This window comes from Siphateles boraxobius, unplaced genomic scaffold (assembly GCF_051911475.1).
Source record: "Siphateles boraxobius isolate OS27281-9 unplaced genomic scaffold, OSU_SipBor_1 25, whole genome shotgun sequence".
NCBI lineage: Eukaryota > Metazoa > Chordata > Actinopteri > Cypriniformes > Leuciscidae > Siphateles > Siphateles boraxobius.
The window spans coordinates 34,640,567-34,661,262 of record NW_027508866.1 but is presented as its reverse complement, the minus strand read 5'-3'; the positions used below and the strand labels follow the sequence as shown (position 1 = coordinate 34,661,262).

General features: G+C 37.6%; 2 protein-coding genes across 2 annotated transcripts; one reads left to right on the top strand and one right to left on the bottom strand.

The window, feature by feature from the left end:
- The first annotated feature begins 59 nt into the window (after window positions 1-59).
- ddx56 (DEAD (Asp-Glu-Ala-Asp) box helicase 56) lies at window positions 60-14,130 on the top strand. Its single transcript, XM_077243714.1, has 14 exons — window positions 60-158; window positions 819-980; window positions 1,085-1,239; window positions 3,427-3,597; window positions 5,722-5,812; window positions 5,900-6,141; window positions 7,702-7,845; window positions 7,969-8,082; window positions 10,458-10,552; window positions 10,818-10,888; window positions 10,972-11,061; window positions 11,148-11,253; window positions 11,334-11,425; window positions 13,591-14,130. Exons 1-14 carry the CDS (start codon window positions 102-104, stop codon window positions 13,672-13,674), a joined length of 1,674 nt encoding a protein of 557 aa, XP_077099829.1. The 5' UTR covers window positions 60-101; the 3' UTR covers window positions 13,675-14,130.
- Window positions 14,131-14,236: 106 nt separating this feature from the next.
- Window positions 14,237-20,350, bottom strand: ykt6 (YKT6 v-SNARE homolog (S. cerevisiae)). Its single transcript, XM_077243715.1, has 8 exons — window positions 20,057-20,350; window positions 19,244-19,365; window positions 19,058-19,140; window positions 18,182-18,282; window positions 17,270-17,374; window positions 17,045-17,110; window positions 16,817-16,918; window positions 14,237-16,718 (listed from the first exon to the last, which is right to left on the bottom strand). Exons 2-8 carry the CDS (start codon window positions 19,345-19,347, stop codon window positions 16,683-16,685), a joined length of 597 nt encoding a protein of 198 aa, XP_077099830.1. The 5' UTR covers window positions 19,348-19,365; window positions 20,057-20,350; the 3' UTR covers window positions 14,237-16,682.
- Window positions 20,351-20,696: the final 346 nt, after the last annotated feature.

The following is a 20,696-nucleotide window of genomic DNA, read 5'->3' as shown; positions in this document are numbered from 1 at the left end:
GAGGTTTGACCTGCAGTTGCCCTCCAGTACCATAAGTGGCGCTGTGGCACAGCGGGTTCAATGTCTCGCTCGTCTGTCTGTGCGCAAACACACGTGTGAAGATGGAGGAGGATAGACTACTTTTTCATGAGATGGGCTTAGATGATCGGCTATTAAAGGTAAAATATATAGTCGTGCTAATAATATAAAGACTGCCCGCCTGGAAAATACCAGACAGCAGGATATCATCCATTTGTTTTGTATTTGATGTCTGTTTCGACATTATATTTACTTGTTAACATTAGCACTGTCATTTCTGAAATAGAATAAAATAGATCTCTTTTTGGATCTATGCTACCATTTATTTCTGGTTCAACAGATTCACCATAAAGGCCTTTCTTGTATATCTGTATTTAGTGATATATGAATAGCATTGTTCCTTCCAAAATACTATAGTTAGTACAGTTAAACTGTGGTAATATGTACACACACACACACACACACACACACACACACACACACACACACATAAATAAATATATAATATATATATATATATTAGTGCTGTCAAGTCGATCTATATATATATACACAGTATATAAATTCACAGACACACACACACATATATTATGTAAAAATAACTTTTGACAGCACAAATATATATATTTTCTGATGTACAGATGTGCTCACATGATTTGTGTCACTGCATGTTGATGTCTCATCACAAAATATTTTGAATTTTAGCGCTGTATTTTATTTTAGTCCTGTCCACTTGTGATCAGATCATCTTCCAGGGATGTTAAGGATGCATTATTTAGTGCTGCTGTTGTGTTTCTCAGGCTCTGGCTGATTTAGGCTGGTCTCAGCCCACCCTCATCCAGGAGAAAGCCATCCCGCTGGCGCTGGAGGGGAAAGATCTGCTGGCCCGAGCTCGAACCGGATCAGGAAAAACCGCTGCCTATGCGGTCCCACTGATCCAAAGAATCCTCACGTCCAAACAGGTGATGTGTGGCTTTTATTCATTTATGCTAAGTTTATACTAAGCCACAATGGCATAAATAAGTAACATTTGTTGTCACTGGTGTTCTATATTTGCTGTGAGCAGACTGTACGTGAGCAGGCCATTAGAGCTCTAGTCCTGGTCCCGACTAAAGAACTGGGCCAGCAGGTCCAAACCATGATCCGGCAGCTCACTGCGTACTGCGGCAGAGACGTGCGAGTGGCAGACATCTCTGGGAAGGCGGATCTATCGGCACAGAAGTCAGTACTACATCCAATCACTGGACTGAGCATATTTGCTAAAGGAATTATATCTATATGTGGAACTCAATTTGATATAAAATTTTATGATATTTTTCTTGAATTGTATGTATTAGTTCAGGAATTACTTTCTGAACTAGTTTGGATTTTATAAATCAAAGGAACCATTATTTCAACAGAACCACCTCTGAAGCCTGGGAGATTTGAAATATTGAATGCAAGAAGTAAAACTCAAGTTCAATGCTGTTTTAGTATTATTTATATATTGTTATAGTATTTATTAATATTTTGAATTAACGTTTATTAAATATTTACTTTTTTATTTGAGAATTTTTTATATTACTATTTAGGCTTATTATTTTTTATTTCTGTTAATATCATCTAATATTTATTTTTTATTTAATGTCAGCTTTATTTTAATTAACAAAAATATTTTCAATAGTTTTAGTTGTAGTTAAAGGGGATTTATGCCCAATTAAGTCTTGTTTTGTTTTTTGGGCTCTATTAGAATAAGTTTTCATGCTTGAATGTTCAAAAAACACATTATTTTCCCATAATCTCCATTGTTGCAGCTCCTCTCTTCCCAGTCTGTCAGTAATGCTCTGTTTAGTTCCTGTCTCTATGAAGCTCTCCTTCTGAAAAGCACACTGTGCTCTGATTGGTTGGATCAGTGTGTTCTGATTGGTCGGCTGGATCAGTGTGTTGTGATTGGTCGAGCGTTTCGAGTGTGTTTGGGAAATGTCCCGCCCCTTCCCATAACCACCAGTTTCAACACTACTAACTAACTCAACCAGGCCCCGCCCCTTTATTCTGCATATGAATTATTTAAATGAGGAATATTGTGACGTGTTTGTTCCGGAAGAAACTCAAGACTACAATGGAGGCGTTTCAGGGAGTTCAGAAACACTGACACTGGTTAAGAGAATAACTCCCGCTGGAATGACTAAAGAAGGATGACAGCATAAAAGGACCCCTTTAACAATAATAACCAAGTTAAACTCAAGTTAAATCAGGTTCATTCAGAGTAGGTTTAATCTCATTAAAGTAACACCAGGTAACTTTTCAACCTTCATAATATATTTCCAAGTCTCTTGTGATGGTACATCGACTTACAATAGGTTGAATGACACGTCTGCCATAGCCTGACGGGGTCAGTACGGGGTTTTTAATCGTACTTTTAAACTTCGGGTTTCGGGTAGTAACCGGCGAACAAAGAGAACTACAAAACTCGACTGCTTTACGGCATATACGTCACTTCCACCACCACCCCCACTTCCTTAAAATCGCAGGGCTGTCAAGTGTCACGCATTGAGAGTGACAGTCACTCATTTCGGTCTTTTGTCACGCTCTACCGCCACACATTGTATTGCTCACGCTGAAAAAATATTTGTAATATATTTAAAAACTCTGGCACGGCCGCTCACACTGTGGAACAGGCATGAATTCAAGCGCGTCTCCTCTGGTGTTGTTCGTCTGGTGTTGTTAGCCAATCAGAAAATAGCACTATTGTATCTGGGTAACATTTAACGCAACAACCAATGACACCCCGTAGTCTGGGGTGTTTTTTGTCTGCTTGACTATGTTACGGAAGCTATCTTATCCTCCGTTTATCTTCATGAATCAGGTAATGATTATTTGTCTTGCCTATAATGCTATAATGCAAATCGATTTGTAAAATTTGCAGATTTATTTATGGTAGCTTGATATTATAATATTGACGATATATGGTTATTATCTACCACTCAAACAATGCATTGAAGTATCATATAGATTCAGTAAAACGGTAACCAATAGACTAGGCTACTATAATGACACTGGCTTGTAAACGTGATCATCGTGATCATTTGTCGTTAGAAAAAAAATAAAACCCATGAAATTATATTCATATGACATGCTGAAATATATGCCACTGTACCTGGGATGAAGACATTTCACACGCGACGCAAGCAGAACACCTGCATGTGACCTCCTCCTACAGTGTTCAGGGCTATCATGGTTGTCAACAAATGCACAATGACAGAGTTTACGACAGTAGTAGAGGACAATACTGTTTCCCAACTGTACGGGGACCTCGAGAGCAAAAGTTACCTGGTGTTACTTTAAGTCTCATTTAAGCTCTCAAGTCTCATTCTAATTGCAATTTAATATTGATTCCGAGAAACATTTACAATTCTTTGTCTTTCACAGGCCTATTTTAATGGAGAAGCCAGATATTGTGGTGAGCACGCCGTCCCGTGTTCAGGCTCACATCAACGCCCAGAACCTGCAGCTGCACACTTCATTAGAGATGCTGGTCATCGACGAGGCTGATCTACTCTTCTCGTTTGGGTTTGAAGCAGACCTTAAAAGCCTGTTGTGGTACGTGTTTGATTAAAAACAGCTTGGCCCTGTTTACACCTGGTTTTAAGATGCGTTTTGCTCGATCGGATCACAAGTGGACGACGCTAAAGTAAATATAGGTGTACGTTTTGAGTTTGTCCACCTTCTGCCACTTCCAGAGGCAGTTGAAAACACATTCGACTCGATTGCATTTGTATTGTAAACCCTCATGTGATTGAATGTGTTCAAACAGCCACTAAAGACCGTCTATTGACCTAATGTGTGAACATTATGGCAAGTGCGCTAGTTAGACGGGATTTAAACTGTCGGCTAAAGACTCAAGTTCGGTTTGAAGAGGAAAAATGTACCAAACACAATGTTCTCTCATCATTCCTGATTTCTTACACACACTCTTAGCGTTCGGCTGTCAGACTAAACTAAAGCTTCTGCTCTCCGTAAGTTTTTCCATCGTCTTCAGTCGCATTCATATGTAAATTTGCCGAGGACAGAAGTTATTGAAAGTGGACGGAAGAGACGGATTAAAACACCAGGTTTAAAAGGGAATGTGTTTCCCTCGTCCACTTGTGATCCGATCAACCAAAACACATCTTAATACCAGGTGTAAACAGAGCCTTGGTGAAATGAATTACTTGCTTGTGTGAAAAGTGTGTCTTGTTTGCTATATTAATTTGCAAAACCATGTTTTCCAGAAAAATAAGTCACATCTGACCATTAGTCGGACCGGGTCAAAATTGCATTGAGAGAAAAAAATCACATTTTATTATTACTTTCAAAAAATAATTTAAAATATTGGTTAATAAAACAATTCGTTTACAAGCATTATAAACTTATTATACATGTATTTTAGTTTCCCTCACTCCACAACAAATCCTTTAAATTTAACGGGATTCAGAATATATGTATCAAAAATATAAGTATAAAACAAACATATATTATAGCGGCATTCATTATAAACAACATTTATTATAAATGCCAAGCTTAAAAGATTTGATTTAAAGTGTAATTGAAACTAGCGGTGTGTAAGAAATGCTCACGTACTTGCTCATGTATTTGCGTGCTTGACCCTAATTGGATTATATAAGTCACAGCACGTTTCAGATGATAAATACAGGGTGTCCGCGGGTCCTTAAAAAGTCTTAAAATGTCTTAAATAAAGTTTTCCTAATAAAAGGCCTTAAAAAGTTTTAAAATGTCTTAAATTCAGATTTGATGGGTCTTAAATATTTCTGGTCACATTACCGCTAAAATTTCTCCAGTCTGACGGACTCAATGTCCGTCAAATAACCAGTTAAGCATCGAATTTGATTATGATTTTATTACATAAACAGCTATTGATAATGGTAGTTTGGCAATGTATTTCTGGTAGCGCTGTTGAGACTCCCGCTGTCTGTCTCTGTGAGAGATTTTATAGTGAGAAATCAAAACAAATGAGCATAACAGCACACTAAAAAACTCACAGAAGAAACATACTGAGGTAAAAATTCAACATATGATATAGTTAAGTACCATCACATGACAGGAGCTATTTTGCTGAATATTCTCACAATTGCAAATGTTACATTGAATTTAGTTCAATAAACAAGTAGTTAATATTTTAGGTTATTACTTAAATTAATTAGGTTAAACATTAAATATTACATATACGTATGTAATATAATGTGTATTTTTCCATCACAGGTTTGGTCTTAAATTTATTCAATAGTGGCATTAAAAGGTCTTAAAAGTCTTACATTTAACTTGTTTATATCTAGACACCCTATTCCAGAAAATAGTTAATGCAGCAACACCTTTTCGACACAACTCAAAATTGTGCACAGGAAGTTTTGTAAAGGCAAACACATGTCCCTGTTTATAAGGTACAACATCTAGTCCATCAAAGAAATGAAATGCAATGCAATCCAATCCGATCAGAATGCATTGTTGAGTTTGTTGTGTTGCTCTCCCTGAGGAAGGCATGGGCCGGAACACGTTGGAGAGTTTTTCGATTTGTTGTATGTAGCCATCTGATAATAAAGGCTTTTTAATTTGAAAGAGTGCCATCTTGAACTATTAAAAACCCTAGACCATTTCTTCTCCTTAAGATGCGCTCTCTTCTATTGGACTTTGTTACAACATCTAGTACTTGTCTGTTCCCCTCTGCAGTCACTTCCCCAAGATCTACCAGGCGTTCCTCATGTCGGCGACGCTGAATGATGACGTTCAGGCCCTGAAAGAGCTCGTCCTCCACAACCCAGTGAGTGAAGAAGCAGAGAAGCGTTAGCAGTGTGTGTGTGTGTGTGAGTGTGTGTGTTGTCTGAATCTGATTGTTCTCCTGCTGTAGGTGACGCTGAAGCTCCAGGGTTCCCAGCTGCCCGACAGCTCTCAGCTCCAGCAATACAGCGTCCAGTGTGAGGAGGAGGACAAGTTCCTGCTCATCTACACACTCCTCAAGCTCGGCCTGGTTCGAGGGAAGTCCCTCATATTCGTCGGAGATGTGGACCGCTGTTACCGGCTCAAATTGTTTTTGGAGCAGTTCAGCATCCCTGCTTGTGTCCTGAACTCTGAACTGCCGGTTCACTCCAGGTAAGAGAAGAGACTTAAAATCAAAGTTTATTTTCTTAAAGGTCCCATATCGTATCACTTTCTGAAGTTTTATTTTAGGTTTTGATGTCCTTAAGATTATATATTTGCGTTATAAGTACCAAAAACTATCTCAATATATTTTTACAGCTCCTTTCTCAAGAGCTCTGCCAAGAACAGGTCGATTTTGGCCTGTCTACTTAATATTCATGAGCCTCTCTTCTGATTGGCCTGTTGTTTTCTGAGTGACCCACCATTGGTGGGGGTGGTGACTGAAGGCGGTGACTCAGTAGTTCTGACATCACATTTATACGGAAGTCACAACGGCTCGTGAAAAGGCACAGCTACTTTATGCAGGCTGTGTGCATTTGTCTGTGGATCGACTTTTTTGATACTTATATGGTAGTTTCATAGCCCCTAGACCTCTGTTATCATGAAAAGCGCCAGGAAATTTCAGTTTTGACAATATGGGACCTTTAAAGCTGCAGTGTGTGATTTCTGCACCATTAAATGGTCCTGCTGCTATTGGTCAAGTCAGCGGTTTTGTGTTGAGGCACTTCCAGGGTTATTATCATGAACTAAAACTATTAAAAATGATAGAAATAGAAATAAAGCTGAAATAAAATTAGATGAAAAATAGGTTTTTATATAATAATTTATTTAGGGAAAATGACTTAACAGAAATCAAGAATTGCATATGTAAGATTTTTGCATAAAATTATCCAAAAACCACTAGCATAGTGTTATATATTTTGTTGACTTGTGTACTTGTTTCTAATAATGTTTAAATCTAGAGAAATCATGTATTTTAACTAGTGTAACGTCCCGGGTCATTGCGTCACCTGTCAATGACATCAATCCCTCAATTTCCAGTTTTACTTCCGTAGAAACTTGGAAACACCAAAGATGCTTTAATATATTATGGCTGTAATATAAACAGTTTGTGCCAGCTCAAACCCTCAGTTGGCTTTAAAAAACGGCTGTCAGGATTCACTAAAGACACGCAGTGAGAAATGAGCGCTGAAAAGGCGTGGACAAGGTTATTTTCGCGGCTGACATTATTTCATATGCATTTGTCGGAGTTTCCCTTTCAGACGCAAAATGTATGGGAGGAGAGAATTTAAGTGAATCATGCAAGGTGATTTACTAAGGTTTGCGCTATTCAGTTTACTGGTATTTGTGCCATTATTTACTGCCCAAATAAAATCACGTCTTTAACCAGATGCTAATTTGCGTTGCTCTTGGTAGATTGTGTTAGTCATTATGGAAATTATCTGGCTGTGTCTGTTTTTTTATTATTTACAGTCAGTAGATCACGCGCAGAAGTAAAATGTCCCAGGCTCTGGGCCCTGCAATGTTTTTTTTTTTTTAAATATTGCCTATTATAATACTTCTTGCTGATGTATACAATGCCGTTGGAGAAAAATAATATTAACCAATATTATTGTTGTGAATACTGTTTAACTCCAATACGTCACATCAAAGGTGTTAAATGTGTTAAATGCTGTTTTCATGTTGCATTTGATGTACTTAAATCAGTTTTTATTTCGGTTGGTTTTTCAGGTGTCACATTATCGCTCAGTTTAATCAAGGCTTCTACAATTACATCATCGCCACAGATGAACAAGGACTAGAGAATCCCGTTGGAAGTTCCCAGAAAACACAGGACAAAGGAAAGAAGAAAAAGAACTCTGGGAAAAGTGGAAAGTATGAGCTAATGAAATGCATGAAACATTTAAAATATGAAATGTTCTTTTTTTGATAATGGTTGGTGTGTTAAAATGGTTTCAGCTTTAAACATTTATACTGAATTTTGCTTTGTCCTCTCAGAGGCAAAGACAAGGAATATGGCGTTTCCAGAGGGATCGACTTCCACAATGTGTCTAATGTGATCAACTTTGATTTTCCTACTTCAGTTGAGTCCTACATTCACCGCGTCGGCAGGTACACTGATGATTATTATCCGACTTTATTCAAATTAATGAAACTTATTTTTAATAGTTTTAATTTTAGTTTAACAACAATATTTATTATTTATATATTTTTAGTTATAGATTTAGTAATTTTATGTGCTTTTGTCATTTAATAGTCTATTTTTGATTCTATTTAGCATGAATTTATATTTATTTCAGTTTTAGACATTTTAGCACTTTAACAAACTTATTTTATTTCATTTAGTTGCTATTTGTAATTTTCATGCAAGATTTTGTTTGTCTTTCATCTAAAATTTATATTTTATTTTATTTCAACTTAATTTAAATTAAAGCTGCAGTCCGTAACTTTTTTGGGTTAAAAATGATCCTAAATAATTTTTTGAGCAAGTACATAACCAGCCAGTGTTCAGAACGATCTGCTTGCCTTCGCTCGACTCAAAACGCTAAGCTTGTAATAATGTTTTTAATTCCGGTGGTACTGGTGGATTTCCGCGGGAAATTCGAGCATGTGTTCGCGTCATTACGTCATATCTGAACACATAAAGAAGAGTCTCGGCTAGTAGGCTAGGCTATGAGTGTGAGGATGTTGGAGGTGGGGATTTATTGCCTTTTCTCACAGCACTTGATTTAATTAAACTTATCAATTTGATGGCGGATCCTGAAAGGTTCAAACGACAATCACCAGCAGTGACACCTGGAGACTCACCCGCTGTAAAATGCAAAAGACTTCAGACTTCGGAGTGGCTACAGAAGAAAAGAGACTGCAACCGGCCCATGCGAAAACAAGGATAATATCGGAAGGGCATTAAATGTAGTCACGCGATGCTGATGTCGTTAACATTAACAATTTTAGAACAAAGTATAATCTGCACGGTTTGACGGGATATGATAATCGATCTTTAGATTTAATCAGCACGATTTACTGCAATGCTTTTTTTCCCTTAAGCCTAGTTCACACTACATGATTTTAAGCCCGATTTGCAAATCGTTGAGCTCGCCGACAGGTCAGGGTGTTATCGCGTGCAAATCACAGGGGATTAGCGGCAATGAACCCTCGCCAATCTGTTAGTATGAAAGAGCCAACAACGCATCAAAGACGCTCGCAGACGCCTCGCGGACACGTCGCCGAGCCTAGAAAAATATCTAGCATGCTAAATATCCAGAGCTGTCGCACAACTCAACCTCACTGATGTCATGAACAACAGCCAATCAGAGCAAGGCATGGGTTGAGGTCACCGGGTAAATACGCGTGTAAATACACGATTTTTGCCGTAAGCCAAACATAAACATGCAGCTACAGCTCCGATATAAACATGCTGTACTCACCTCCAACTCTCTCTGTAGCACAGACAATCCCTGCTGTTCGCGTATGCGGATCCACTCGGCCATACTCTCTTATTTTTTCTTTTTTTGCGTTTTTTTCTCAGAGCAAATCATCGCGCAAACAGTTTTCAGCACTAGTTTCTGTCTGACGTCCATATTCGCGGCCGTGTTTGTGTTCTTCGGCACGCTTGCGGTTTCGCCTCATTTCCGGTTCGCGTGATTTTTCGTGACAAAACGTGGTTTGTAGACAAGATAGAATCGTTGGGTGACAGAGTTGTTATCAACTCGTGTAGTGCGTTACCTCCTGTTGCGGATCAATCACGGTGTGTCGTGTGGTGTGAACAGCTCAACAATTTGAACACTCCTGATTTCACAGAGAGCAAGTCATGTAGTGTGAACCCCACAGTTCAGCACCACGTTTTAAAATCATGTAGTGTGAACAAGGCATTAGTTGGTCAGAACAAAAGTGGATGTTTCTTGCTTGTTCAGATTACATTTTACGGTGATAATTCTTATGTTGGTCATACTTCCAAAAAGTAGAATCTGTGATTGCGAATGCCAGTATCCACACCGGCGGCGACTGACAGCCTCACATTCTCCTTAAAACATCGGATTCATCCACACTGTGCAGAGCCGAGGCACAACCCACGTAAAGTTGATAATTCCGCCAATAACTGCAATTACAGATTTCGAACAGAGATGGCGACAGAGGAAAAACTACGGACTGCAGCTTTAACTTAAATTCTGATAGATTTAGTTAATACTGATACTGATTTATTTTTTTTAATAATTTTTTGTACTTTTGTAATTTTTATAGTCTTTGTTTTTTCAATTATATTTAGCAATAATTTGTATTTATATCAGTTTTAAAAAAGTGTACACTTCGACAAACTTATTTTATTTAATTTAGTTGCCATTTTATAATTTTCGTGTAAGATTTAGTCTATATAAATATTTAATGTAATATTTAAATAGCATTTTATTGTAGCTATATTTAAATGAGCATTTAGATTTAATTTACAATAATACTAGTTAATCCTGATTTTCCCTGCTTCCCTTTAGAACGGCTCGTGCGGATAATCCCGGCTCTGCGCTGTCCTTCATTTCTCATACAGAACTCCCAATGCTCACAGAGGTTGAAAGCGCTCTTTCTGGAGGTGAAAGTCACAGGCTTCAGAGGATATTTATTTTAACATGGTCACCGAGAACTAAATTAGGCCTGCTTGTCCTCTTAAAAACCCATTATTATAAACTAACATAAAAAAAAATGATGAATAAAATGATGGTATTGTTTAGAATAGCACCATTTTAAATATTTATTGTATTTTTTATTGTATTTATTGTATATTTGTTGCAAATATGAATGAAAAAAAAGAACACTTTTTTTTCCCGCAAACTAATTTATTCCTCCTCTGTTTTCAGACACAGAATGTGTTTTGAAGCCGTACGGGTTCAAAATGGAGGAAATCGAGGGATTCAGATACAGATGTCGGGTATGTTTGTGTCCTCTTATAGTACTGATGCTGTATTGTGGTTTGGTTCAGCTGAAGTCTCTTGTATGGTATAATTTACCCAGGATGCCATGAGATCGGTCACAAAGCAGGCGATGAAGGAGGCCAGACTGAAAGAGATCAAACAAGAGCTGCTCAATTCAGAGAAACTCAAGGTTAGTGCTCTTTAAACACAGCTTATTTTATCCAGTTACTCTCTCATGTTGATTGACCGTAGGAACTAATTTCCTTTATCTGACAGACGTATTTTGAAGACAATCCCAGAGACCTGCAGCTGCTACGACACGACAAAGACCTTCATCCCGCCGTCATCAAACCTCACATGAAGAACGTGCCCGAATACCTGAGTAAGGAGCTTTTTGGTTTGATCTATATATTGGACGCACAGACTAATGGATCTCAAACACAGTTTTCATGTCCGTTTCAGTCCCGGCTACGCTGAAAAGTCTCGTCAATCCTCTGAAACAACGAAGGAAAAGGAAGTTTAAAACAGGTGGCATGATGCTGAGCAGCTTTAAGGTGACAATAGTTCATTTACTTGAACACTTTCAAAACTCAACCGCAACACTACATACATATTAACTACTTATTGATATAACTAGGGCAGACTAGTATTCGTTCATTTAATCCATTAGTCGACTAGTGGCACGTTTATGATATTAATTTAATTACTTAAATATACAGGTGCTGGTCAACGAATTAAAATTATTTTAAATAGTGCAATCATGAAATTCTTTGAATGCATTTTTTGTGCAGAAAGCAAATCAGGTGTTCACCGCTCCTGTCCTACTCGTTAGACTAATCACAGAACTCGTTATCTGGAAAAAAATTTGCTCAGCTGAGCTTTCCAAAAGGCCCATTTAGGCCATTTAACTGTGACACTGTTGTTTTATTGAATTAGAATAATGGTGAAAGCGTTTCATTGAATTAGAATAAATGCTCAAATTTTTGTTTTCTGTGAAGAGTGTTCACTGTGCAGTATAAAGTCAGGGTTGAGTAGAATTTCTAAGTTGTAAAATCAATCATGGGTAAGCAGCGCGACCTCTCAACCGGAATAGTGGCTCAAATTCAAGCCCTTCGCCAACAAGGCTTGACCCAAACTAAAATTGCTGAGCAGCTCGGCATCAGCCAGTCTTCCGTCTGCAAAGCTCTCAAGAAAAACTGCAGCAAGCGCACCAACTGTTCCGGCGTCCGAAAAACTTCTGCTCGCGACAACAAGCAGCTGAGAAAGATCGCAGTCAGCAACCGGTTCAAGTCCACTTCCGAGCTCACCGACTTGTGGAACAAGCAGACCGGCGCTGACGTCTCCAGATCAACCACTTACCGTCGTCTGCGCGAACTCGGCTTCAAATCTCGCGTTCCAGCAGTAAAACCGATGCTGAACAAGAAACAAATGGTGAAACGGCTGAAGTGGGCCAAAGAACACGGCGAGTGGACTGCTGAAGACTGGCAGAAAGTGGTCTTCAGTGACGAATCACGCTTCTGCATCTCCTTCGGTGACCAAGGTCCTCGTGTCTGGCGTCGTGGTGGCGAAACCTACAACCACGAGTGCGTGAAAAGATCCGTCAAGTTTCCCCAGAGCGTTATGGTCTGGGGATGCATGTCCGCTCGAGGTGTAGGGAAACTCTGCTTCCTCAAGAAGACTGTCAATGCTGCCGTATATCAAGATGTTCTGGAAACGTTCCTGATTCCGACTGTTGAGGAACAGTTCGGCGAAGAAGACTTCATATTTCAACAGGATCTTGCACCGGCTCATGCGGCAAAGTCGACCAAAGATTGGTTCACTAAAAAACAGCTTGAAGTTTTGGCATGGCCGGCCAACTCGCCTGACCTCAATGTCATTGAAAGCCTTTGGGCCATCGTCAAGCGGAAAATTCGCGACAGAAAGCGTACTACGCTGGACCAACTGAAGCAGAACATCGCCACTGCCTGGGAAGCTGTGAGTGCGGAAACTTGCGACAAGCTGGTCAAATCGATGCCGCGGAGACTTCAGGCAGTCATACAAGCCAAAGGGGCAGCCACAAAATACTGAGAAAGTGATGATTGTAATTATAATAAAAATTATTGCAATTCAATGAAACGCTTTCACCATTATTCTAATTCAATAAAACAACAGTGTCACAGTTAAATGGCCTAAATGGGCCTTTTGGAAAGCTCAGCTGAGCAAATTTTTTTCCAGATAACGAGTTCTGTGATTAGTCTAACGAGTAGGACAGGTGCGGTGAACACCTGATTTGCTTTCTGCACAAAAAATGCATTCAAAGAATTTCATGATTGCACTATTTAAAATAATTCTAATTCGTTGACCAGCACCTGTATACTGGGGTGACATCTGAAAATGGTTTGAGTTTCAGTGCTGGGAAAGAATATTATGTGTAACATTGTTCTGCATTACAGAAAAATACTAAACCATAATAATCAGTAATAATCCCTCCGGTCTCAGACTTCATGATTTCGCCACTTCCTTTTTTTTTATAAAAATTTGGTCGACTAAGCCCTTTCTCAGTGACTAACTTTTAGTCTACTATTAGGAGGCAGCCCTAGATATAATTATGGCATATTAAGGCATAATTGGTTAATTAAGAGTTGAATACTTTTTTTTTTTTTTTATTGTGCACAAAAACAATGGTGCTCCTCCAATGGTGCTCTGAATCAATCATTTTCAACTTTTGTTGCATTTGCAGAGCACTTTCAGAGGCAAAAATCCACTGAAGAGTTTTCGCTACACAAGGAAGAAGCGCGGTGAAAAGAAGGCTGGGAAAACCTAACAGCTTCAGAGACATTGGGATTGGATTGGGATGTTGAGGAATTGTCTGGACACTTTGTAAACATGCAGTGAACTGTGTTCATCCTGTCTTCCTGCATGTTTGAAATATCCCTTAGGAATTTTGAACATGTAATATTGTTTCATTAATACTAACTCTACTTCATAAAGTGTCTCATGTTCTGATTTTGATTGTAAAGGTTCGGAGCTTCATTTAGATCACCTTCAAATTGCACAAGTAATTGACAAAAAAATCCAACTATTGTCAAAAGAATGAATCAAGTTTTTCTTTTTTTCCATTTCATTCTTATGAGAAAATGTCATAAAAATAATATCATGAGGTCCTCAAAATAAGCTTAATATTCTTTGATTTTGGGAGGAAATATGACTTGTTTTGTTTATTGGCTAATATAAATCTTTGACAAAATGCTTTTATATCCATATAAAATGGACAAACCGATTCTGCAGTTGTGATTTAATGTCCACATCAAATACTCATTTGATCACAAGAACACAACAGACTAATTATGGTGCAGGTTACCAGTTAAAAGCTGATGAAGGGCATGTTTTATTAATGCCAAATATTTATTAGTCAACATGTTCATTTTTACTACAATTAATGAGTATGTGAAGGGGAACAATTACTTTTAAACATCACTAAATGCTCAGGTTCTTCTAAAATGAGCCAGCAATGATTTGGCAATTACCAGAAGAAGGCACCTCAAAAGGTCTTGGTTAGTTAGTGGTACACGTGAAGTGTAACTTGTACATTACTGAGGGCAGATACATAAGCACACACTCATTTAGATGTCGATATAACACTGTCATGTTTCCTGTGCCGACACACCTCAACCATTCAAAAGCAAATGCTGAACAAATGTTTACATCGACACGACATGGAGTAAGAAATGTCAATCCATCTCTACTGACGTAAAAAAACCCACAACATTAGTGTTTGAACATGTCATAGTGAAGAGTTTAAGGATGTGTAGATTCTCTAGTTCATACAAAACTTTCCTCTAATGCCAGCTGGTACAGTATATATATATATCTACTGAAAAACGAGTGAATCCCATGAAAAACATAAGTGAATTGGGTTATATTTCACCACAAAAATTACGAGAATATTCTTATTTTGCCTTAACAAAATTACACATACTTAAAGACATAATTTTCAAAACAATTAAGCACGTTTCACCCCCAAATTCTCATTATTTTCTCATTTCATTTTCTGTGTACAGATTCTTTTTAACTTGTAAATTAAATTAGCATGAAGGCAATACAAGAACTATCATGGTTTACAAGTACTTTACAATATTTCTTTTCTTTTTTTTTTACATTATAATAAAAATTCAGGGAAACTTGTGCTTGATTGTCAAAAAAAAAAATTATTTACTGGCCAAAATTAAACAAAAAACATATTTTGTCTGTCTTCTGATTTTAGGGTGAAATAAGACCTAGGACCAGTTGCATAAACCTATCCACCATGTTAGTTGTGTCCCAAATGACAATTAACTATGAAACACTATGCATTTATGCACTATGTACTCAACCATGTAGTGTATGAATTTTATACGGTTATTTTGTCATTTAACATCAGGGTCTGAAAGCCTCTGTTATTACAGTTGAGTGCATGAAGTGTCCCACACTCTGTTTTTGCAGTTAATTAAGTGGATCATTGAGTATTTAAAGTGCACTTTTTCTATTTCTATGCACTAACGCCATAGAATAGAGCATGAATACGCAAATTAGAATGCACCTTGTGTCTCAAGAACTAGTTTGACCAACTAGCAGTTAACCAACCAGTCTTACTTTTCCAATTAGACCAATCTTATCATTTTATGTAACCGAGTTAAAAGTTGCTAGCAGTCTAAATGTAGAAGACTAAGCAGTTTATGCAACCGTCCACTGGACACGTTCCTCACAGGTTCACCCAGATAATGCTGGTTTTACTCAACTTTTGTGCATGTATATTTAAGCTTTACAACAAGAGTAAAAGCACACTAACTTTAAAACAGGAGCCTACAAGCTGTTAGCAGCAAAGCATCATTAGATTGGATACAGCATTCGAGAGGACCAGCGAGAGTCATGTGACCAAACACAATCACTAACACAGCACAGATTTACACTCACAACTGGGTTTACCGTCGCACGAGGGTCAAGGGGGCTGATTTCACAGTAAACCACACTTTAAGGCTTTATTATTACTCTCAGATATCACAATACACCAGCTGGTTTATTTATAATCAAATGAAAATATTGCAGGAATGTTTCAAATGTGCAGTGACAAGAGTATTAAAAACCAAATCGCAATAAAAACTCAAGATGCAGGGAACCAAAGCCAATATGATTCAGTTATTTATTTACATTTTCAAGAGAAAAAAAAAGTATTAGAATTGTACACAAACAGACTTTGAAACATTTAATTTGGTCAGTCACTCACAATATTGCGGATTGAGAATCCAAACGTTAGGAACACATCAATATTGAACACATTGTTCACTGTCGTCACATTTAAAAAAAGAATTCACGTTACATGTCCACTCTATAAGGCGCTTCAAAACTGCCAAAGCTGAATAATGGGTCTAAATATAGAGATTGCAGCATTTTCACTCACATGTTGTCCATAGATAAGGCTAAATAAACAGTCTGATGTCAACACACTTGTGTCTAAAAGTAAGGCACAGCGTTTGACTGGAGCCCCTCTATGCTTTTATCCATATCCGTTTTGAGCTTGTGCCAGACCCTGAGGAACCGCCAAGGAACGCTGAAGAAAACCAAGCTCTCACACAACACGAAAAACGATGGCAGAGTAAGTGTGGTGCATCATGGGAAATCAGCCCCCTCTGAGCCTGTCATTGTGTACCGTTGGATCGTTTCTCTCATGTATTCGCTATGACTGCTGCATGATGAAAGCACCAGCCCACACCAGGACAGAGAGAAAGAGAGGGAAAAGAAATAGAAAATCAGAGAGGAGAGGTGGCCGACGAGTCCAGTCCAATCAGATCGCGATCACATGACCTCACAGCACGAGTTCTGCTTGCGTGCCTAGAACATAATCAACATCACATTACATCTTCAGATTAGATTAAATGCAATAAATTGCATGTCCTCAGGACCTGTTCATGGGCATGTAAAGTACTGACCGTCTTATAAAAGGCTTTTGATTGGTTTCCCAAATGCTCAGATTTCTGAACTAAATCATCCAGTTTTTCTCCTCTCTCCAGCAGCGACTCCATCGTGTTGTGCTGGAGAAACACATTCGATTTAATACAAATGCATTCAAAAAATCATTCATTCTGCATACGGAGTATAAATGTAGGTGAAACAGAGGCTAGAGCAAAACACAGTTCACAATGTCATAATTAGCTCACCAAAATAATTTTGGTTTCGTCCAGTTCAGCTTGCACTTTGGTCATAGCGTCCGCCTCACGTGGATTCTGCAGAACAGGAAATAAACTCATAAAACGGTAAGATATAATAAAATGTGTTGTGTTTACTCATCAAGTGCCCCTTAAAACCCTTGAGCAACATCTTGACCACTACATGGCTTATCTTAACTGATGATGTTTCATGATTATTTTTCATGATTGTTCCACCTGGTATCTGGCCAGATGACTGTCCAGTGCTGTGTACTGAACGCTCGCCGGCGATCCGGAAGGCCAGTCTATACTGTTCACCTGCCTGGAGAACTCATCCAGCACCTACACACAACCACACACCCCGTTAACAGACAACATGGTGATGCCTAATCAGTAAAAATCTCATAATTATTTTAAAAATTTTATTTAAAATTATATTTAATATTAAAGTTGCACTTACATTTTAAATTTACACATCATAATGTTTTTCCTTGTACTGTCTTCATAATGATAATACTTAGATAATAAAGACTGTAGACAAGAGAGATAGATAGATAGATAGATAGATAGATAGATAGATAGATAGATAGATAGATAGATAGATAGATAGATAGATAGATAGATAGATAGATAGATAGATAGAAAATAGACAGATAGACTGACAGACAGAGAAATAAATAGACAGACAGACACAGATAGAAAGATAGACAGAAAAACAGACAGACAGATAGATAGATAGACAGATAGATAGATAGATAGACAGATAGATAGATAGATAGATAGATAGACAGAAAGATAGATAGATAGATAGTCAGACAGATAGACAGAAAGATAGATAGATAGATAGATAGACAGATAGATAGATAGATAGATAGATAGATAGATAGATAGATAGATAGATAGATAGATATATATAGATAGATAGAAAATAGACAGACACAGATAGATAGATAGATAGATAGATAGATAGATAGATAGATAGATAGATAGATAGATAGACTAATAATTATTAATAATAAGCTAAAGTAGTACATCAGAATGTTGGCTTTCCCAAGCTAAAATAATAATGATTAACTGGCAGTATTAATCTTCAATCTTTCTAAAGTTATTGGTATTGGTTATGAAAAGCGTACAGTCAACACGACGCACCTTGTCAAGTAAAGTGAAACAGACTCTGGAGGGATATTCACTGTCTGCGATCACAACACCGCCGAGATTGTCATTCCGCACATACACGTGACACAAGTACTCTAACAGGAAAAACACACACACACACACACACACAATCAATACATCGCTTTCATGAGCAGCGCCACAAACCACTGTGAAAAAGATGGATTGTACTGAATGTGTACTTCAAATCTAAAGTATATTTTAAAAAGCTCTGTTGACTAACATACTAAACATATGTAAAGTACCTGCTTTTCTTTGTGTGTGTTATTTAATATTCGATTTAAAGTTAATATATTTTAAATCTATTAAATTAAATTGCAACTTCATCCTCACAAATGACATTACAGGTATATTAAAATACATACAAGTTTCAATAGAAATTACACTAAAGTATATTTTAGTTTACCATAAATCCTTTTCACATTCTGCGTGCAAGTTAACCATATTTCAAAAACAAAGTAATTTCATTCTGAAATGAAATATAAAGATGTATTTTAGTTCAGCTAACTCCATTTAATATAAATTTTAAAAAGCAATTAACATGCAATTAAGTGTCCGAAAACATTACATTCGGTTCTCACTTCAGAATATTATTTCTGTAATTTGTACTCTTTTATAAAAGTATGCTAAAGTGTACTTTCTTTCATTAGGGATGCATTCTGTATAACTCTAGTAAACTGAATTTGAGGCTATCAGAAGCTCAGCTGATCAGTTTGGTGCTTTAATAACACAGTAAACCTAATAACTAGTGCTTCAGTGCTTCATCCTGCACAAGCTACAATTAAACTCAAGATCTACAATCAGGCCAGGAGGAAACCTCTCAGACTTCATCTTGATGGCGTAATCTCTGACCTTGCTCTTTGACAGACGCACGACTTCCTAATGGTGAACGCTCAACAATCAGGGCGCTGGTGAACGTCATAAACTCCTGAACGCTGGAAAACAGATACAGGTTATAGATGCAGTTTGCAGTCATGATAACACCGACAACGGTTGAGTATTCAGTGCAATATGTTCAAGACATCCCAGATGTTGTACCTGGATCTCTGGAAGAAACTGAATGATGACAGATCGTACGCCGCCTTCAACAGGTTGGACTTCGTCGAGCCTTTATACAAGATGCTCAGACTGTAGAGTTTCATGGTGTTTCTGGGCAGGACCTGCAAGAACACATCAACAAAAATGATATATTTACAATGACAATTGATGATCTATTTTCATTTTATTGAGTTATTGTTTTGGATAACCAAATTTCCTATAATTATAAATTAAATAAAACATCGTAAAATAAATAATAAACACTGAGGTTGATTCATTCACAACTATTTCTATTTATTGATTATTCAGATATAGCACATGATTTTAACCCAAGCGACTTACACTGATAATACAAAAGTCAGTAAGCACAGGACAACATAGCAGTGATTTATCTTAGATCCAAAGTGACACCATTAGATCCCCCTGGTTATGATCAAGAACACAATGGTTCATGGGGTTTGAACCTACAACCTTTTAATTGGCAAACCAGACCTTTAACCACTACACCACACCCATATCATATCAGCGTATGCAGGAACTCTAGAAAGGATCCCAATAACGTTACATGGAAACCTCGGATCAGATTATCAGAAGGTTTATAATAAAGAGGATATTTTAGCCTCTATTCAGATGTGTCATTATGATTCAATACAGTTCAACAGGCTGATGACTAACAGCTGCTTAGCATTCGTGCTAGCTCTAAAAGTCCCCGATGTCTCCAGAATAATCTTTCTTAATATGAATCTTTCTGAAACCGTTTCGATAATGTGAGATGTGACATTATAAATATACATAAACAGTTGTCATTCTTACCTGCTCTGTATGAAACAGTCAAGACTGAAAGCTAATCCGCTAACAGCTAACAGTTAATCTACACAGGTCAGAAACTGACAACGGTGTCTCTGGCGTGCTATTATGTAAATTAAAATAATTACTATTTGTATTAAGGATTATAATATCACTGGCATCCAGGATAGTCCAGGTTTTCAGAAGGTATTTAATCAGATCACAACTATCCGAGGATTTTTTTTCCCCCCACAGAAACTTGCTAGCTGGCAGAAAGCGGCATTTCAAAATAAAAGACCCACATTACACACCCATATAACTGACGTGTACAAAATAAAAGTCTCATGTCCATTCATGAAAGCGGACATAGAAAAACAAAAGTCCCTCATAAACACCCATGAAAGCTGACGTACGTAAAACTAAAGTCTCTTGGTGCTCGTTCATGAAAGAGAAAAATAAAAGTCCTTATTTGTGAAACTGAAAGCTGACATATAAAGCATAGATATGATAAATAGTGCCACAAATGTCCCTGATCCACACTCATGCAAGCTGCCATACGCAAAGTAAAACCATAATTATGATTTCCATTACACAAGAGTAGATGTTAAAACTTCATGCTGATTTGTACTCGGCTTTCGCCAAGATAAGCACCAACCAAGACATAGCT